Raw genomic sequence first — 20,324 nt, 5'->3', positions numbered from 1 at the left:
ATTTTAATCAGATCTGGTTTAAAAAGACTGGACAGATTGGTGGACTCTGGTATAAATCTACTTTTTGTTAATATTTCTTTTTGTTTTTTCATGCATTGTTGCATCTTGGGTGGCTGTATTAACTTATTACGAAGCATTTTGTGATTTTTATGTCTTGGAAGGTGTGAAATTAATAAAGCTTTAGTTACAATAACTCCAGAAAATGTGAATAAAAGAGCCAAACGCAGCAAGAAAGAGCCAGGAGACGAAGCTGTGCTTGACGATAGTACATCTGCTGTTGGCCAACAGGTTGTGCTTGATTACAGTCGCTCACACAGTTCATATTTACACACAACTTTACAATAATGAACTCTACAACATCACAGCCATGTTACAAAGAGGTTTACATTCACGTCTGGTAGAAGGTCAAGCAGCATCTGTGGTCATCCTGCCACAAACCTCAGAATATTTCACATCTGCAGAGACAAGATGAAACGTTTCACTTTAAAAACAAAACAGGAATAAAAAAGAAATTATCAAAGTTTGGCTTCCAGTCCTTCACGCCGATCCAAAAGAAGGTTTATAAGCCTTTATAAGAACAAGAAAAAAAGAGAGGATGTTTATTTATAGCAACACGAAATAAAAAATACAATAATTAAATGTACTGCATTATTTACGGAGCCCCAGAAGAGTCAACAAAATGCAAAAGCCACAGTGAAACAACAAGTTAAATTTACAAGCACAACTTTTATTATAGCATCACTTCTGTTGCGGCTTTTGCGTTTTCTTGACCCTTCTGAGCCACCGTAAATGTTTTCATCCAGAAAGCATAAGAGAAAGAAGAGAAACGCAGTTAAACGTGTTAGTATGGACATAATAACCTGCGTCAGGTTGGCTTGACGGGTCAGTTTTACAGTTTTCGTTAGAAGGATTAAAGGATTTTATCTTAACTTCAGTAAATCCTCAAACAAAGAGAAGATTTTGGCCAAATTCTCCTGATTTCAGGCACAACAGGCAAACTTTAAACCAGATTTAACCATCAAGGTTTAAACATTTTATCAGTATTTAATAAAAAAGGTTTTCAGATTTCTGTCAAATCAGATTTTTCATATAATCCTAATGTGAACATTCGTCAGAAAATTTAATTTCTGATTAGTTTCAACACTAAATGACTAAATGATGAGTATTTATTGTATCTTCTACTATTATCATAAAAGTAAAAGGTTGTTATTTCCAGTAGAATATTTGTCTGATGAAAATATCAATAAATCTGTTAAATGCAGTTTGGTGTCCTGAAGATGCCTGATTAAAATGCTTTTATTTAAACTTGTTGGTTGCCGTCATGCAGTCACAGCCATGCAGTTACTAAAAACACTAAAAATACATAATAAATAGTTTTATCATTATCATGATATTACAAAATATCGTGATGCAATTTTAAGTCAATATCACCAACTTATAGTTGCTTCTTTCTTTAACTTTAATTTAACATTTTGGTGACAAATATTATAGATGAAACAAAAAAAAATCAAATTATTTCTATTAATGTTGACAAAATTTTTAGATTTTTTTTCTAAAGATAGTTTATATCTGGGAAATATTTGTTTTGCATTTTTGCAGTAATAAATCATCTAAACATTACATATAATATAAGTAAATGCTTTGGCAGTCTTTTGAAATTATTTTTAATAATATTAATAGTAAATATTCATGTCATTCACTGGGTTTCCTCCGTTTTCTGTGAAATTGTGCTTTAAAGTATTCCATAAAAACAATATATTATTAAAAAGATAACATCAAAGGCTCAAGGAACTAAAAATGAGCAAAAAATTTTAAAAACTTTTTATTTTATTAAATCAAAAACAGAAAATTGTTCTATTATTTTTTTAAAGTAAATTTTAAACTAAAGCACTTTGTGGTACAATATAATTATTTCAGCCAAGAAGATTCTTTACTTTCCATAAAAATAATGTCTAAAACTCAAAGGAGTGAAAATGAAAATCAGATTTTCTCTCTTTCGTTCGGGTCACCTGAACTTTTCTGTTTCTGATTAGTTTATCTCCTGAAGTTTCACTCCTTCATGTTTCTACCGTTTCATCCATTCATGACGAATGAAGCCATTAACGTTTCAACTCATAATTAAATCCGTCTGTTAACATTTGGAGCCGTTTAGAGATTAAAACTCAGGCAGGGAGCCGTTTCTGTGCAGCAGTGATGAAGGCCGTTAAGGAAAACATCATCATCATCATTATCATCATCATCATCATCATCATCATCATCATCATCATCATCATCATCATCGTCACACAGCAGGTTGGATTCAAACCCATTAAAATCCACCTGGGTGAAGTTGGCCCCCCCACCTTCTTCAAATCAGACAAAATTTGTGTCAAACGTTTGTGCTACGTTTGTGCTGCAAACATTTTTGTTTGTAAAGATATAGAGAAATGTTTCTAGAGGTCATCCAAAGGTCAGCCAGCCCCCTCACCTTCTTCAAATCAGACAAAATGGGTGTCAATCAACTCGGCTACGTTTGTGCTGGTTTGTGCAGCAAAAATTTTCGTTTGTGCCGCTATCATTTTAAAGATATAAAGAAAGTTGGATTTCATAAAAGTTGAGGGGCTGGTTGACCTTTTGTCCTTTACACTTTCATTAATATCTTCAAAGCCAAAGCAGCACAAACCAAAAATTTTTGCTGCACAAACGTAGCACAACGTAGCCGAGTTGATTGACACCCATTTTGTCTGGTGTGAAGAGGTGGGAGGTGGTTGACCTCGGATGACCTCTAGAAACATTTCTTTATATCTTTAAAACGATAGCGGCACAATCAAAATATTTTGCTGCACAAACCAGCACAAATGTTTGACACTAATTTTGTTTGATTTCATAAAAGTTGAGGGGCTGGTTGACCTTTTGCCCTTTACACTTTCATTAATATCTTCAAAGCCAAAGCAGCACAAACAAAAAATGTTGCTGCACAAACGTAGCACAAACGTTTGTCACCAATATTGTCTGATTTGAAGGTGGGGGGGCCAACTTCACTCAGGTTTAAAATCCTCCTGACGTTTCGTCTGAACAAACGAATGAAGGTTCATATTTTACATTATCATCTATCTTGATATTAAATCTTTTATTTTTTTATTTAATCTTAATTTTTTTTTTTTTTTGCAATAATTTATTTGTGCTTGTAGATATAATGATGGCCAAGAACCTGGATCCAAAAAAATATTTTCGCTATTATTTTGATACTTTATGGTGTTTCAAAAAATATCTGTATCTGAAATTATTTACATATTTGTGCCATTATTTCATGAAGTAACTTATTTTAGTTGTGGGTTTAATTTCTGCCAAGTTAGAAACTTTTATATTTTCAAAAAACGCGTCAGGTTTGAAACAAAAAGCAAATTTAACTGGTATTCATGCCCACCGCTCAGCAGGGGGGAGGATGTGTGATGCTGCGGGCCAGCTTCTCTGTTAAAGGGACTTTTCAGTGCAAGAAATTGTTACAACATGAAAATAAAACTAAAATATCTTAAGATTTCTTACACTACTTTAATATTTTCTTGGAATAAATAGAAAACTGATCCGACGTAATTTTGAAATGTTGCAAATCAGGAGTTGCTGATCGATGCAACGGGGGAAAAAAGCAAACTGTTGTTCCTCTGCCTCACCAACAGGATCAAAACAGGAAGTAGAAAAAATAACTGAAAATGGACAGAAGTGATGGTGAAGGATCAGAGACGCCTGGTCACTTCCTGTCCCTCATCCAGCTTCCTGCGTCTCGGTCAGCCATGCGTATGAATCAGCTCTGCACCAAAAGCACAAACCTTTTTGAAAACCTGGAAATAATTTAAAAAAAAACCTCCGGCGCTCACGTTTCTTCAACAAGCCGGACCGAATCACAAATTTACAGCAGAAATTAGCAAAACGTTTTATCAAAAATAACAAAGTTGCGACTGGATCAGCCACGTAAAGCGACAGACAGTCTGGTTGGACATTCATGTGTTGGCGGAAAGCAGGGATCGTTTCCAGCTCAGCTGATGTAAAACACAAACCTTTTGTTTCTCCTCCTCCGTCTAGAAAACAAAACCTTCCCTCTCAACGTGATCCGTCTAAATTTGTCCAGCTTCCACGTGTCAAACGCAGAGGCTGAGTTTCGGGAAGCAGCCTGACTTTAATAAGCCACTCCAGGTTAAATGAATGCTTCACATGCAGAGTTCAGCCCTGTTCCCAGAATGCATCACCAAGCTGAACTGATTCACTCATGAACTTGTCTGATGGAGATGAATTTGACTTGAACCGACGCCCCAGAGGACGCCTCCTCCTCTTCCTCCTCTTCCTCCCCCTCCTCGTCGTTTGGGAGTTCTCCATCACGTCGACGTCACGCCGCTTCAATTGTTCCACAACTCTGAGTCCTCCATCACTCCCTCGTCCTCCCCGGCTTGACAAACTCCCTCCATCATCTCCGTCCGTTCCAGCGAGCGGTCGTCACACGTCGGTGGCGTTCAGGTGCGTGGAGACCGGGTCCTGCGTCTCCAGGACGATCTTCTTGGCCCTCGCCGCGCCGGCCGCCCCTCCGCCGACGGGGTGGATGCTGTCCAGCCGGCCGCCCCGCCCGCGGTCCCTGCGACACTTGAAGACGGCGAGGAAGGCGGCGCGGTAGTTGCGGTTCATCCAGCCGTACAGCAGCGGGTTGGCGAAGGTGGAGCACATGGCGATGACGTGGAAGATGGTGTAGAGCAGGCGGTAGTCGCGCATGTCCAGCACGGAGCTGTCGATGTCGGTGGCCAGCTGGAAGGCGTGGATGGGCAGCCAGCAGACGGCGAACACCACCACCATGGTCACCAGCATCTTGGTGGTTTTGCGGCGGCGGCGGTGTCGCTCGGAGCTGGCGCTGCTGTTGACGCCGCTCTCCGCCGGGCTGACGTGGCCGCGCAGCTTGGACCAGATGCGGGCGTAGGCGAAGGAGATGATGGACAGCGGCAGGAAGTACTGCAGGATCAGCATGGAGATGCTGTAGAGCGTTCCGTCCGTTCCTTTACCGGGCCACTTCTCCCGACAGAACTGAGGAAACAGAACCACACGTTCAGTCCAGAAGGTTCAAAGATAAACACGAAACATCTGGAGCAAAGTCTGGAGAAGCAAAACGCTTGATTTGAGATCATTTGGACATTCTAGATTTTTTAAATCTTTGGTGAACTTTTGTGGTAAACAATAATAAAAAAATGAGAAAAGTTTTAAAGTTCCTTCCAGGCCTGACAGACGTGTCTCCCTGATCTTTGTCACTTTGTTTCAGGGAAAACCAGCAGATACATTTTTGACAAATAACTGAGTATTAAAAGCACAAAAGACGTTCAAAAAGTGTTGATAACTGTAGATGAAAACCAAAGAATGTCCGTCTGTTTGGCAGGAGGAAATAAAGGTTTCAGGAAAAAGATTCTCATTCCTAATCTAGCTGCTCTGCACAGCTGCTGCAACATTTCACACTTTGATGAGGAAAGTGACACACAGCAGTTATTCTTTTTAGGAAGATGAAAGGAAAACGTGAAAAAGTGAAGCTTTTCACGCAGGAATTACGTTAAGTGCAGAAATCCGTGGTAAAAAAGATAAAAGTGAGAGTAAAGGAGGCAGCAGCTGGGAGGAGAGGAGAAACTGGGAGGAGAAAAGTCAGAAAGGGAGAAACGGAGGAAGAGAAGGAGCAGCAGGATCAAAGCACAGGTTTGAGGGGAAATGTTTGCTGCTTAAGCATGTGTGTGTGTGTGTGTGTGTGTGTGTGTGTGTGTGTGTGTGTGTGTGTGTGTGTGTGTGTGTGTGGAATCACTGGCAAAGTTGGGTAGTAACTAGTTACATTTACTTCAGTAACTTTTTATTATTTACTTTTAGGAGTATTTTTAATGCGCTGAACCTTTTTCTTTTACTTGAGTCATTTTATTACGAAGTATTTCTTCTCTTACTTGAGTTAAATTACTGGATTTTCTACCCACTGATTGAAGAACAAACATGTTTTAACCAAAAACTCACCACACAGACACACAGCTGCAGTTTTTGTTAAAGCTTCTTAAGTGTTTTATTGATAGAAACTGATTTGGAAACATTTTATTTGCCTGAATTTGTTATTTTTTTGTTACTTACATGAATTACTTTCATAAAATGTCCACATGTCTTCATATTTTGGTCTGTCTGATTGTGTACATTTTAAATATTAAACGATTTGATCAGTTACTCAGAGCTCGAGTCTTTTCTGCCCTCTGAGCTGACCGTACCTGTAAGGTGTGGCCCGGGTCCAGCACAAACGAGCCGTACTCTCTGAAGATGGCCATGGGGCTGGCCAGCACGGCGCTCAGCACCCAGGTCAGCGCTATCACCCCGAAGCACACATCCTTCCTCATCCTGGTCTCCAGGTGGTACACGATGCACCTGAAACACACACACACACAGTCCAGCTTGTAAGACACACACTGACACTAATGATGGCCTCAGATTAATAATGGATGCTGCAGCTGATAGGGATTTCATGAACAAGCAGCAGGAAAGTGCTCCGCCCTGCCACTTAACCTCCAGCCGCGCCGGGAGAGCAGCAACAAAAGCCGTATGGATTATTCAGGCTGATGTCTCTGTGGGAGCAGCTAGTTATTTATAATGCATCCCAGCGGTTTTATAATCCAGAGCAGAGCAAAGGAACAGCTGCACAACTCACTGTGTGCTTTTATTGAAAGCACAACAAAGACCAGAAGATCCAAATGACAGAACATCAGCTTTCACCATGTTCCACAATCTAAACCCTTTCAACAAACACTCAGAACCACATAACGTCAAATTAAAAATATGGATTCTAAGATTTCAAATGATGTCAAGTACGTGGAAACAAAAAATAACTTGTACTTTATTTCCAAGGTTTGTGTGCATTAATCACATTTTAGGGCTACTTGTAATTTAGAAACACAATTAACCCTTTTATGCCCAAGTTTCAAAAGTCTGCCTATATATTTCTTCCTTATTTTAATTGTAAGTAGTTCTTTAAATGTCCTGTGAGATTATATATTTACCCATGTATCCATAACAACCTAAACTTTCAATATCCAGAATGTTATTTTTGCAATTTTCCGTATTAAACGAGTGCCCCCGGATTGAAATTACCGTAATAACCCGATATTGGCTGGAAAGTGCAACGTCTCCCCTTTCAGAAACCGTTGGATTTTTTTTCAGATAGCGCTACGTGTGGCGGAATTACGGTACTGCAAATTTGGCCGTGTCGTCGTCGATATATAGACTTGACTTGATTTGGCAGAAATAAAAATCCTCTTCTGAACTATTACATATAAAAACTATCCACCCATTTCTATCAATTGTGTTTACCTAAGGTATTTATTTGCCAATCAAATAATTTTTAATAACAGCAGCTTTTGACGTGCGAGCAGAGCATCATTAGCGAGCAAACTCCTAAAAAAAACAGAACAGCTGAGGCTAGTTTCAGTGCAGCAGGTCTGACTCAGCTTCCTCTGATCATATAAATAGTTCTGCCGTTGTTTTCTTTCCACCGGTGTCTTCAGTTTTAATTTTGAGTGACTCTTGTTTCAGCCATTTGTCCATTATAATTATTAAACACAATCCTTTGGTAAGCTAGCTGTAGCATCGCGCTTTGAGCTGACGTCACGGCAAATAAATGGTCGTTTACCCTGTGGACCACTAGGGGGCGCCCGCGGACCATCATCAAGGCTGTTCCAGAAGAAGCAGAGACTCCAGCTGCTGAGTGCCCTTTTGGTCTTTTTTTATTATCATTATTATTTCCTAAGCCTCTTCTGATACATAAAAACATGTGCTAAAATTCTTTGCTTTTTTGTTTCTTTTTTGTATAACATAATAAGCCCTCTGGTCACCTTCCAGATTACAAAACAGTTTTTGGTGAATTAAAAAAAAACGTTTTTGGTGAATAAAGTGGAGTAACTTGCTACTTGACGGAAAACGTTGAAGTATCGTTTCTGCTTCAGCTCGGAGTCGCGGTTTAAACAGAGAGGTAATGAAATACAACAGACACTGACAGGCCTCTGCGTCTGCCTTTCTCTGAAGAACTACTGAGGGGAGGAGACAGTCAGGTGAGGAGAAACTGATCTTATCTATCGATTCACTATTTTTATCATACAGACATTATGATAAAAATAGGCTGTTGTTGTTGTGCTATTAGCTAGCTGCTAGCTAACGACTTTGCTAGCAAAGCTAGATAACTAAAAGCTTCTTCCCTGTATCGTTAATGATATCAGTCATTCTTTAGTATTTATTATGCAATAAGGGCACATCGCCTGTCCAAAACCGATCATCTCCATAATGGATATATGTCCAATCTTCTAATTTCCTTTGCTGCATAATGTACATTTCATTTATTCCAGCGTTAGGTAAATGTATCTTGAAGGAGAATAAAACTTAAATAAAAATAACTCACCCTGAATTACCATGATAGATATAAAGTGTGTAATTAATTAAAGGGAAAAACCTCCAGTTTAGGTTCGCAGAGTATAAAGTTAAAATTTTTCCCCAATTATTCAATGGGGGAAAAAAAAAATCTAACCTCAGTTACGTAAAATAAAATTGTAATAAAAACTTTTGGAATTGTAATGATTCCTTTTTTAAAAAACAAATCGTTTTGTTTAAAAAACTTTTTTTTATATAACAAATTTTTGTCTTGTGAACTTAAAACGTTATTTGCCAAACATAAACTTTTATTTGCACACATCAGAAATCTTTTGCCCACGACTCATGTGAGAATCACAAGCAAAAACTTAGAACAGCAAGAAAAGATTTCTGACAAGCGCAAATAAGTTTGTTTTGCAAAAAAAAAAATTCACTTCATGAGACGAATGTGATTTAAATGTTCAAAAAAGTTTTTTTTTAAAGCAAAACTCAGTAGCTTTTCTCATGGCGACATCAACAATTCAATTTTTGCTTTTGTGTTTGTTTTTCTGCAGTTCCAGTTAAAGTTTGCTGCAGCTCTGCTTCCCTGAATGAACCGTCTTCATCTCCACTGCAGCAAACAGGCAGATCTGTTATAGATTACAGTCACTAAAAGGTTGCATTGAGCCCTAGTTTATATTTTAATAGTGTAATTATGTAAAGACTAAATATGTCTGGTGGTCCAGCTCTGATTTACATATGTTGCTAAATTTGAATATTGCAAAACTTTCCTATAACAAAATAAACCTGCAGAAAGAAATTACAAATAAAATATCTTACATATTCATAGTGTTATGCTCTATATAGAGATGTTCGTTAGCTTTGATTGTATATGTCACATTTTTGTAATTTATTTAATTATTGTTTATTAAACTCTGAAAGCTGAGAGGCTTTAATATTCTGTCCTAGAATGAGGTTTGATGGGCCCTTTTTGTTGTCGAGCACCTGCCCCTTTATGGCCTCTGCACGGCCCTGGTAAGTCCTATCAAAATCATTCTTGAGTGGAAGAAATATGTGGTGGTTAACCCTTGTAGGCCCAGGTCTACATGGCCATCCCGGCGCGCAGTCTCTCTCTTCTCAGTGCGTCAGCGCTCGCTACGAAGCCATGCAGCGATCGCTAGCAAAACTACTACTAACACTACACACACCACAAACTCTAAATAACATACTTACTGTATAAAAAACATATCGAAACACTCTTAGTAAAATCCTCAGCATCAATTCTCCCTAGTCTCTTGCCGTATCCAAATCCCCCCCCCTCTCATTTGTCCCCACGGGTCTCCGTTCTACCTAGCAACAGACCGTCAACACATTTTCATTGGTTGTGTCGAAATGTGGTACAGTTAGACCCCCACACAGTAAGGCGGAAATAATCGATCATATTCCTGGCTTTATTTTCAAGTAAATAACCACAAAAGCAATATAAAAACACCACTTTTATAAAGTTTGAAGTCCGTGCTGTCGACCAGAGGTGAAATGAACACTCGGTATGCCGTCTGTGTTATTACGAAGCCTTATAAATGTGTCACGTGGTTCCCCGCTCCACAGCGGGCTTCGGCCCGGTAGGGTTAAACATGTGAATTTTAATGTCTTTACAGACTTTCATTCAGCACATAAAGGAGGTTAAAGACACCTGAGGAAATCAATTATTGATCGCTGATCACAGAGTTTCTAGCAAGACAATGGTTCTCAACCCAATTTTAGAGGAGGAGTCCAGTTGGAGTTGCAGTGTTTTTGGGGGAAACTTAGTGTTCAGTCAGTTAATCAGCTTTTTGTGACGCATTGAAACTTTAATTTTGCCAAAAGATGATTAGTCTGGTTAGAAGGTACTTTATATGACCCCCAACAGTAACAGTCACATCTATAACAAGGTTCTCCAAGGATATTCTAAGGAAAAATACGAACTTTAACCTCTAAATGTAACATTTTTCCTCATTCAGCCAAAACCCCTTCCAGGTGAGCTCAGATCGTCATCCTTCCTGCTGACTATAAATTACTCTCCAATTATCGCCAATTTGGGAAAACTAATGAAGCTCGACTATGATAAAAATATTGCTATATCATTATATTGAGCCAGAGCTGCAGATCTGAGCTGATGTTGTGATTCCAGCTGCAGACTCGTTAGGAATGAATGACTCTGAAGCATACATGAAGAGCGGATGAAGAGGTGCAGGCGAAGAGCTAATGAAGGACTTTAATGCAACTCAATTCCACTCAGAGCTGGAATCGTGACTCCATGAAATGTAATGGAAAACCAACAGGAAATCCAGGAATGGGAAATCCGCCACTGAAGACGATTGGGACGCATTTCAGTGATTTGATGCCTGCTTGGATTAACAGTTAGGTTTTTTTTATATAAGTTATAAATTAAAGAACAATCCTGGAAGAAAAACATGTTAACAACTGGAAAAGATCAAGACTGGCCGGGTCTCAATACACCAGGACAACGACCTGAACGGTAACCACGACAACGACCTGAACCGCAACCATGAGAACGACCTGAACCGCAACCATGAGAACGACCTGAACCGTAACCATGAGAACGACCTGAACCGCAACCATGACAACGACCTGAACCGTAACCATGAGAACGACCTGAACGGTAACCACGACAACGACCTGAACCGCAATCACGACAACGACCTGAACCGCAACCATGAGAACGACCTGAACCGCAACCATGAGAACGACCTGAACCGTAACCATGAGAACGACCTGAACGGTAACCATGACAACGACCTGAACCGCAACCATGAGAACGACCTGAACCGCAACCATGACAACGACCTGAACCGTAACCATGAGAACGACCTGAACGGTAACCATGACAACGACCTGAACCGTAACCATGAGAACGACCTGAACGGTAACCACGACAACGACCTGAACCGGAACCATGAGAACAACCTGAACCGTAACCATGAGAACGATCTGAACGGTAACCACGACAACGACCTGAACCGTAACCACGAAAACGACCTCAACCGTAACCACGACAACGACCTGAACCGCAATCATGAGAACGACCTGAACCGCAACCATGACAACGACCTGAACCGGAACCATGAGAACGACCTGAACGGTAACTATGAGAACGACCTGAACGGTAACCATGACAACGACCTGAATCGCAACCATGAGAACGACCTGAATCGTAACCACGAGAACGACCTGAACGGTAACCACGACAACGACCTGAACTGTAACCACGACAACGACCTGAATCGCAACCATGACAACGACCTGAACCGTAACCATGAGAACGACCTGAACGGTAACTATGAGAACGACCTGAACGGTAACCATGACAACGACCTGAATCGCAACCATGAGAACGACCTGAACCTTAACCACGAGAACGACCTGAACGGTAACCACGACAACGACCTGAACCGTAACCACGACAACAACCTGAACCGTAACCACGACAACGACCTGAACGGTAACCACGACAACGACCTGAACGGTAACCACGACAACGACCTGAACTGTAACCACGACAACGACCTGAATCGCAACCATGACAACGACCTGAACCGGAACCATGAGAACGACCTGAACGGTAACTATGAGAACGACCTGAACGGTAACCATGACAACGACCTGAATCGCAACCATGAGAACGACCTGAACCTTAACCACGAGAATGACCTGAACGGTAACCACGACAACGACCTGAACCGTAACCACGACAACAACCTGAACCGTAACCACGACAACGACCTGAACGGTAACCACGACAACGACCTGAATGGTAACCACGACAACGACCTGAACCGTAACCATGACAACGACCTGAATGGTAACCACGACAACGACCTGAACCGTAACCACGACAACGACCTGAACCGTAACCATGATAACAACCTGAACCGCAACCGTGAGAACGACCTGAACCGTTACCACGACAACGACCTGAACGGTAACGACGACAACAACCTGAATGGTAACCACGACAACGACCTGAACCGTAACCATGAGAATGACCTGAACCGCAACCATGAGAACGACCTGAACCGTAACCACGACAACGACCTGAACCGTAACCATGAGAACGACCTGAACCGCAACCATGAGAACGACCTGATCCGTAACCACGACAACGACCTGAACCGTAACGACAACGACCTGAACGGTAACCACGACAACGACCTGAACCATAACCATGACAACGACCTGAACCGTCGTTGTCATGGTTATGGTTCACGACAACGACCTGAACTGTCAAATAACAGGGACATTTTTTTTAAGTATGTCCTCACCTTTTCTTTAATAAACTTCATTTTGACAAACTAATGTCAAGCAGATACATTTAAGTAAAAGATCCCCAACGATATTTCAGGTCATTTCACTCAATCAGCCTCTTCGTCATATTACTGAGAACCACCTGCTGACACAGTCACTTAAAATCCCACAAGGTGAGAAAACAAAACATTTCTTCTTTGTCCCAGTTTTGAGTTTTCTGTGTCGGTAAATTGGGAAGAAATCCAACATCCACCCTGGTTAATCCGTCACCCCGGAGTGAGGCGAGTGAGAAAGTGCAGCAGGTGAACTGGAGCCAACATGGCAGCTCCTCCCTCTGACGGCCGATTAACCGCCTGACTGAGAAAACTCGTCTAATCTGCCTGATTAACAGCCCAACTGGACCAATTCAAACTCTTTCTGCCATCAGAAAGTCTTTTAATCTGAGGTGACAAAGTCTTATTCTGTGAAAATGCTCAAGAATTTCCAAAGTCATTAAATCATTAAACTGTTGGACTGGATCTAAAGGCAACAAAATCAAAGCCACTGCAGTAAACGTGTCTGGAGGTGAAACAAAGACAAACTGACTTTGTTGTCCTGATTTTTAGCTGTTGCCTCCAGTGAGCAGTAAAGATTAACACCCGGAGTCGTAATCGTCTCTTTTTCCTCTTTCTTTTTATTTATATTCGGTGAATGCTCCGTTCGCCAGCCAAGTGCACGTCTGCGGTCTTCTGGCAGCCATCTGTTAGCTGAGGATTAAAAGCTAGCGCCGCTCCCTGTGGTGCCAAAGCTGAAGCACAAACGCGCGACAACACCTGAGCAGTGGCCAGAGTTTAACCTGTGCAAAGGTGAGATTAAAAGTTTCCTCTGGCCTCCGGAGCTGGAAAAGGTTTGAACAGAAACGATTCGGGCTGGTAGAGCAGGTGCTGGACGTCGGCAGCATATGGTCACACAAGAGAAAAGCTTCATTTTTAGACAGCAGGGAACTGATTTAAATCATTTAAAATATGTTTTGATTTATTTTTCCTGAAGCGTTTCTTGGCTAACTGGTGAATTTTCTGCAGCATCGCTGGCAGGAAACAAAGTCCCAGCAACTAAACCGAATCCAATTTATTCAGCTTCCAAACAAGCAGCAACACTAAATACAGGCTCAAATTAAATATAACTAGGATGTTTTTATTTTCCTGATCTCAGTCCAATAAAACAGAACTCAATAGCTTTGTGGTAAAAATGCCAAACCAACTTAATTAAGTTAAATTATGTATTTTTTTTTACCCATTATGCCACTTAAAAGGCAATTCTTCCAAATGAAGAAAGTAAAATATAAAACAAAAATACGTCTCAAGTTACTCGGAATACAAATAGTTTTGTTAATTCTCATCGTTTCCTAGAAAAGCAAGAACTTGTGTTTTAAATCAATGCATGTAAATCTGGTTTTAACTGTGGATGGAGATTTAAAAACAAAAAAAAAACATAAGAAACATAATGGATGTGAGACTAAAACCTTCAGAAACGCCACTTTTACTGAGCAGAACTGAAAACTGCGAAAACCTGAAGGAATTAAAGAGCATTTAACACATTAATTCAACAAAATATGATGTTATAAAACCTAATTTCAGTAAACTTCAGATTACATCTAATATGATTTTCATCTACTGGTTGAATCTCTGCCAATATCTAAATTTTCCATTTTCTCAGTCTACATGCTTATAAATAAAACTTTTATTTGTGGTTATGTTCAAAATAAACTGGAATCACAGCAGGGACATAGAGAAAATTAAAACTAGCAAATCAAATGAGGTGAAAGCAGAGATGAAAAGAAGAAATATGTGAAAAAAAAACAACACAAAGAATAATATGCATATATCTCATAAAAATGTAAGTAAGGCCTGAAACAGGAGCACCAGGGATTTGTCCCGACCAGATAGAAGAGAAGAAAACTCATCATGACACGGCTGAGGCCCTCCGGAGAATCTCAATGGACTAAATGTAATATAACAGTGTTTAAAGTTTAATCCTTCGCCGTTTCCAGGATTAAAATTTAATTCTGGATGCAAATCATGTAGCCTGCAGCTCCACATGTCCGGCAGGTCGAAATCCTCCATAACGTGGAACAGATTTAAATTATAGAAATCAGACGACGTTCAGAATTTTAAGTCAAAAAAAAGAATAAAATATGTTTCCAGGTTTCCTGCTGTTCTGAATAATTTATTACTGTGACCAGAGATCAGCCAATCAGACGAAGGAATCCAGACGACAACCAGGAAAAACGACGAAATTCAAAAATATTTATGTTTCACCTCTATTTTTAAAATCAAAAATTACTTAAATAAAATTAGTGTTAAGAGTAAAATCCTGAAAATAAATGTGTTTCATATCAGATCCGATTTCAATATAATTTTCTAGATTTAAAAAAACAATTTTTTTATTGTTTTTTTCTACAAAAGACGGAAGGAATTTTCAAAAAGTGGATTTTAATCCAATCATCTGTTCTGAGAGACGATGAAGAATTCACTTTTTAAAAGATAATTTATCTAAAACCAATGAACAGGTTTATTGAACCTTTAGAGTTTTTTTTTTAGGTCTGAATTAAAAGCTTTAATGAATCATTTTAAAACCAAAGCAGACGACGACATCTGACAGACTGATGCTTTAAGCTCCACCCACCTGTGGCGGTCCAGGGCGATGACGTTGAGCGTCACCGTGGAGACGTGCACGGCGAGGACCTGGGCGTAGGGCAGCAGGAAGCAGAGCGTGCTGCCGAACTTCCACTCGCCCTGCAGCGTGTAGACCAGCGTGAAGGGCAGGCACAGCGTGTTGACCAGCAGGTCGGCTGCAGAACCAGAACACACAGGTCCAGTTACTGAGGGGACAGTTCAGTCACAAAAACACCACAGAACCACAGGATCCGGACTTTGACTAGGTCAACATGGCATCTGGATTCTTTTCTCTTTCAGTGAGTCTGTTGTGGATCTGCTGCTGTGATCATAGTTCTGTTGGCCCGGTTTGGTAAACGGACTCATATTTAACTGTGCAGAGCATCAGAGGAGTTCGCTGCTGCTGGACCAGCTCAGATCATCACTCCTCCAGGTGTCGTACTGCTGGCTCAACGGGTCGGTTCTGGTGTTAACGCAGCTCAAATAATCAGAAGAAAAGATTACATTTCATTAGATTTGGATAACACCGAAGTTTCTAGTCAGAAAATTCAATTCTGACATATTTTAGGCTGAAAAATATCTGATATCATCCAAGTATCTTCCTCCAGTCGATGCAGGAAAACTCTCCAGTAGCAGTCAGTCCTGCAGTGATTCTGAAGTAGCCTCTGACTGAAGACTTGCTGTGCGACAGTCTCTGGCTCTTGACATGTTAACAGCTCAACATCCAGGCAGCAGAGATCATGTTCCTGGATGACACCATCATTTGCTCTCAAGCTCTGCTAATCCACCTCATTTGCTTTTGCTGCTCCTCTTTAAATCTCCTCCTGGCCAAATGGCTGGAAGGTAGAGGAAATGTTCTGTTTTGCTGCTGAAGCCTCGTTTTTACTCCTCTGAGATCCAGGGCTGTAGTTTGGGTACTATCCAAGTTGTGGAGAACCTAACTAGCTGCTCCCGGTTGTAAATAACAATGCCCTGTTGCCACGGTTACACATCACAACAACCATCCAAAAGTAAAAAATGTTAAGAGGAAAAAAACCCTTCCAGCTCCACGGCATCCAAAACCAGAGAGAGCAAATGTCCAAAGATGGAATCTATCAACCAACAAAATAAAATAATGAACCAATCAGAGAACGCTGCTGCTCCAGTGATGAAACCAGGAGCAGCTGGAGAAGCAGAAACGATCTGCTGCTGTGCCTCTTATCCAAACACCTCTACTGTTGGTGACGGGTAGTTTTAAGACAGGGGTCCCCAAACCTTTTCCTGTGAGGGCCACATAACTTTTCCCTTCTCTGGTGGGGGGCGGAGTCAGTTTGTAACAGAACAAGTGTTACACGTTTATCACCTGCGCTGCCGGAAATTGTTGACGGGGGCAAGAGGGGGCGTTAAAGTTGAAACTGTTCAGGGGGGAGGGGGGGGCGTTTCTCCATTGATTTTTACCCAGAAAGCACATGGGCAAAAACCGTTAGTGAAACGGTCACTGGGACTGACTGGTATATCTTCCATTGAGGGAAACCTGGAATGCGGTGTTCATAACAAACACGTGTTCATCTGCTCTACCGCTAGCAAACAACCGCACTGATTAAATAACATAAAAGTCAAGCAGTTCCCTAAAAGTCCAACAGATGGCAGCAATGCGCCATGCAAAACAAAACGCCCTCAGTTTACAGGACACACTTCCTGCTAAAGAGCCCCCTGGTGGTTGAAGAAAAATCCACATATAAACTGGAAAATACAATATATGAAAAAAAATCTGAATGCTCTCTGGTATTGTTCAGGGGGCCGGACCAAATGTGGCGGCGGGCCGTAGCTTGGGGACCCCTGCTTTAAGATCAGCCATATCAGAAGTAAAACTGAAGCAGGACAAAACTAGTATGCATGTTACTTTCTCCGTTAATGCTCCCAATACTGGTTCAGAATGTTTCTGTTGTCATGAACTTTAACTTTTAGGATTCCTGCCGCAGTCTGGACGGCTGTCAGAAATGTTTTCTACGTGGGAATTACAGGATGATGGATTTCAAATAGTTTAAAAGTATCTTTATTGCCCTCTGGCTGCCTTCATGGATTTGTCCTCTGCTGGTTGCTGCAGCTCGCCGAGCAAAGCTCAGTGGACAAACAGGCCTGGCAGCCATTAGTCTAAGGATCAGATATCTAAATAGTTTACAAAGCACAATCAGACATTCTGCTCTGAAGTGGTTCATCTTGCCGTCATTAGAAACGTCTCTCATCCTCCAGTTAATGTTTTCTGAATGAGCAGCAGAAGTCGCTGCGCATCAATCCTCCTCTCTGGGGTTTGCATCTTTCCTTCATGACGGGTAATTAATCGTTTCAGCTGGGCGACGATGAATGTCTGATCGTTACGCAAACAAATGAGACGGAGGAGGAGGCCAACACAGCTCAACAAGCCAAACGAATTGTTTTTCAATCCGAGACGCAGAATCGTTTGTTTTTTTTAGATAAATAGAGACGCTGGTTAAAGATTCATGAGCCTCCATGAAGAGAAAGAAGCTGCAGATGTGAGTCGGATGACGCAACATTTTTCATTTTAATGCAAATATAGTAGCTTTAAAAGTTTGAACAGGAATGAAACTGAAATGGACCCAAACCAACACAAAACAAAACAAAGCAGCTTCCTGTTATCTCCAAACAGGCAAAGTTAAAACAGCTGCTGTGTTTTTATTCCCCATCAGGTTTAATTTGTCTGTTAAATCCCAAATTATTTCCCCCCTGATCTTCATTTATCACGACGCTCCTTCAGGCCTGCTCTTATGTCACGATCCAGAGATTATTGTTGAGTCAGCTGAGGACGCGCAGAGGCAGAACCGGGCCTCAGAGTCCAGCCCGACTCGGCTGGGGAACCGTGACACCATCTGCCCAGAGACAGCAGGTCACATGACCTCTGGAGCCGCCAGGACGCCAAACATCATCTGCAGCCCAAACCAACAATCAGACCACGACTTCAGATTTACCTCAGTTCCTGTAACTGAGTGCGACCCGGTCCAGCGGTCCGGTCCACACGCTGTTCTTATGAAATTAATCCTCTTGGATATGTTTTAAAATAATCCCAGTGCTGGGAAGCAAAACGATTAGCTGGAAGACGAAGCGAACAAGACAAAAACTCATTTGGGTTCAGCTGCAGCTGGACCTGAACGAGTCTGAATCAGTGTTGCTATGGAGACAACAGCTGAACGCTCGTCTCCGTGTCTTCGTCCCAGGGTTGGACACAGTGAGACTGGACTGTGTAATGACGGACGATCTGTAATTAATTCATTGCAATTGATCGTATTTTAATCAAAAACCATATAATCGACAAAATAACATTTACATTTGAAAGCAACACAGATATCGTTTTATTTATCTGCTTTTTGGGTTATTAAACCATCAGATTGGTGCAAAGTGTTCATTCATGGGACGTTTTTAAAGATGTGAGCTGCTACATTTTAGGCTCTAACGGCTTCACTGATTGGCCAACAGCTCCTGTCAGCACAACGTTTTTAAAAACGTCCAATCAGATCGATTTCTGAAGCAAGAATTAACCTGCTTCCATTTCTGTTTATGAAAAATATGAACACCAGTCAGGGTTTGTATGTAAAAAAGAAAAGAATCTATGTAATTATGTAACCAAAATTGATATGAAAGATACAAAAAACATTGAAACCGAGTCACAATCCGAGAGGAAGTTCCAGATAATAATGAGATAAATACAAACTGCAGAACTTAAGAGAAATTTGTAAATGTCAAGTAAATTTCCAAACAATAAATTTTTAAAAGAATAAATTGAATAAATTCCACAAAAATAATAATTTTGATGACCCCAGCAGACAGGCAGGATATGTTTTAGTCAGATATTTAAAAAAAAGCTTGTGCATGTTTTTATGCAGCGTAAGCAAACATCTGATTTAAAATGCATTTGGCAAAACAAAGACAAAGAACCAGAGCAGAGAGGAACTGACGTGCAGAACATGAGAGAAATGCAAATATGTGGTTGTAACTGTGTCTGTCTGTCAGTCTGTCATCAACATGTTACTGTAACCTGAAAACACACGACGTCTGGCCCAGAGTCAGTCCAGCATTTACAGGCTCAAACGAACAGAAACAGATGCTGCAGTCCAGACTCGTCTCTCTCTCTCTCCCATCAGTACCAGCAGCTGCAGCTGGACTTTCCCTCTGACCAGACATTAAATCTGCGGTTCAGAAGGTCCAGTGAAACCGCTTCTCCACAAGGCGGGTCGGGTCAAACCCTGCAGAACACAAGGACTTTAGATGACTACGTTTTCAATAAGCGCATTCTGTCGGGGTGGATTAGACCAGAACCGGAGCTCTGCAGCGAGTCGGCTGCAGTTCGGCTTCTCCTGGTTTTAATGCGGCGCCTCGAGGCGAAGGCTGATGGAAACAGCAGGAGGAGAGAAACCGAGAAAGTAGAAAAGACAAACCAGGAAGAGGAGGAAAAATCTGCCTAATAACACAAACACCTTATGAGGAAATACACTTTAAATTTACACAGCAAAAAGCCCAGAGTTAATTTAACTCTGAAGAGTGTGGACTATATTAACACTGAAAGAGTGTTAATATCAACTCTGTGGGAGTTAAATTAACACTGGGAATTATGTTGTTAACTCCCACAGAGTTGATATTAACACTCCGTCAGTGTTTCTATAGTCCACACTCATCAGAGTTAAATTAACACTGGGAATTATGTTGTTAGAGTTAAATTAACACTGGGAATTATGTTGTTAACTCCCACAGAGTTGATATTAACACTCCGTCAGTGTTTCTATAGTCCACACTCATCAGAGTTAAATTAACACTGGGAATTATGTTGTTAACTCCCACAGAGTTAAATTAACACTGGGAATTATGTTGTTAACTCCCACAGAGTTAAATTAACACTGGGAATTATGTTGTTAACTCCCACAGAGTTAAATTAACACTGGGGATTATGTTGTTAACTCCCACAGAGTTAAATTAACACTCCGTCAGTGTTTCTATAGTCCACACTCTTCA

At 40.9% G+C, this 20,324-nt stretch overlaps 1 protein-coding gene across 2 annotated transcripts in view; it reads right to left on the bottom strand.

Moving 5' to 3' along the window:
- Positions 1-251: 251 nt before the first annotated feature.
- The window catches only part of npy2rl (neuropeptide Y receptor Y2, like), a 65,521-nt gene continuing 45,448 nt past the window's right edge, over positions 252-20,324 (bottom strand). For both annotated transcript variants that reach the window (XM_017303438.2, XM_017303437.2), the window contains 3 exons: positions 15,334-15,499; positions 6,243-6,396; positions 252-5,043 (listed from right to left, as the gene is read on the bottom strand). In XM_017303438.2, the coding sequence (XP_017158927.1) occupies positions 4,468-5,043; positions 6,243-6,396; positions 15,334-15,499 (896 nt within the window). In that variant the 3' untranslated portion in view covers positions 252-4,467. The remainder of the gene's footprint in view (positions 5,044-6,242; positions 6,397-15,333; positions 15,500-20,324) is intronic.

This window comes from Poecilia reticulata, chromosome 18 (assembly GCF_904066995.2).
Source record: "Poecilia reticulata chromosome 18, P_reticulata-male-v2, whole genome shotgun sequence".
In the NCBI taxonomy this organism is placed as follows: domain Eukaryota; kingdom Metazoa; phylum Chordata; class Actinopteri; order Cyprinodontiformes; family Poeciliidae; genus Poecilia; species Poecilia reticulata.
Note: the sequence above shows the minus strand (reverse complement) of the source record. Positions and strands in the feature narration are given on the sequence as shown.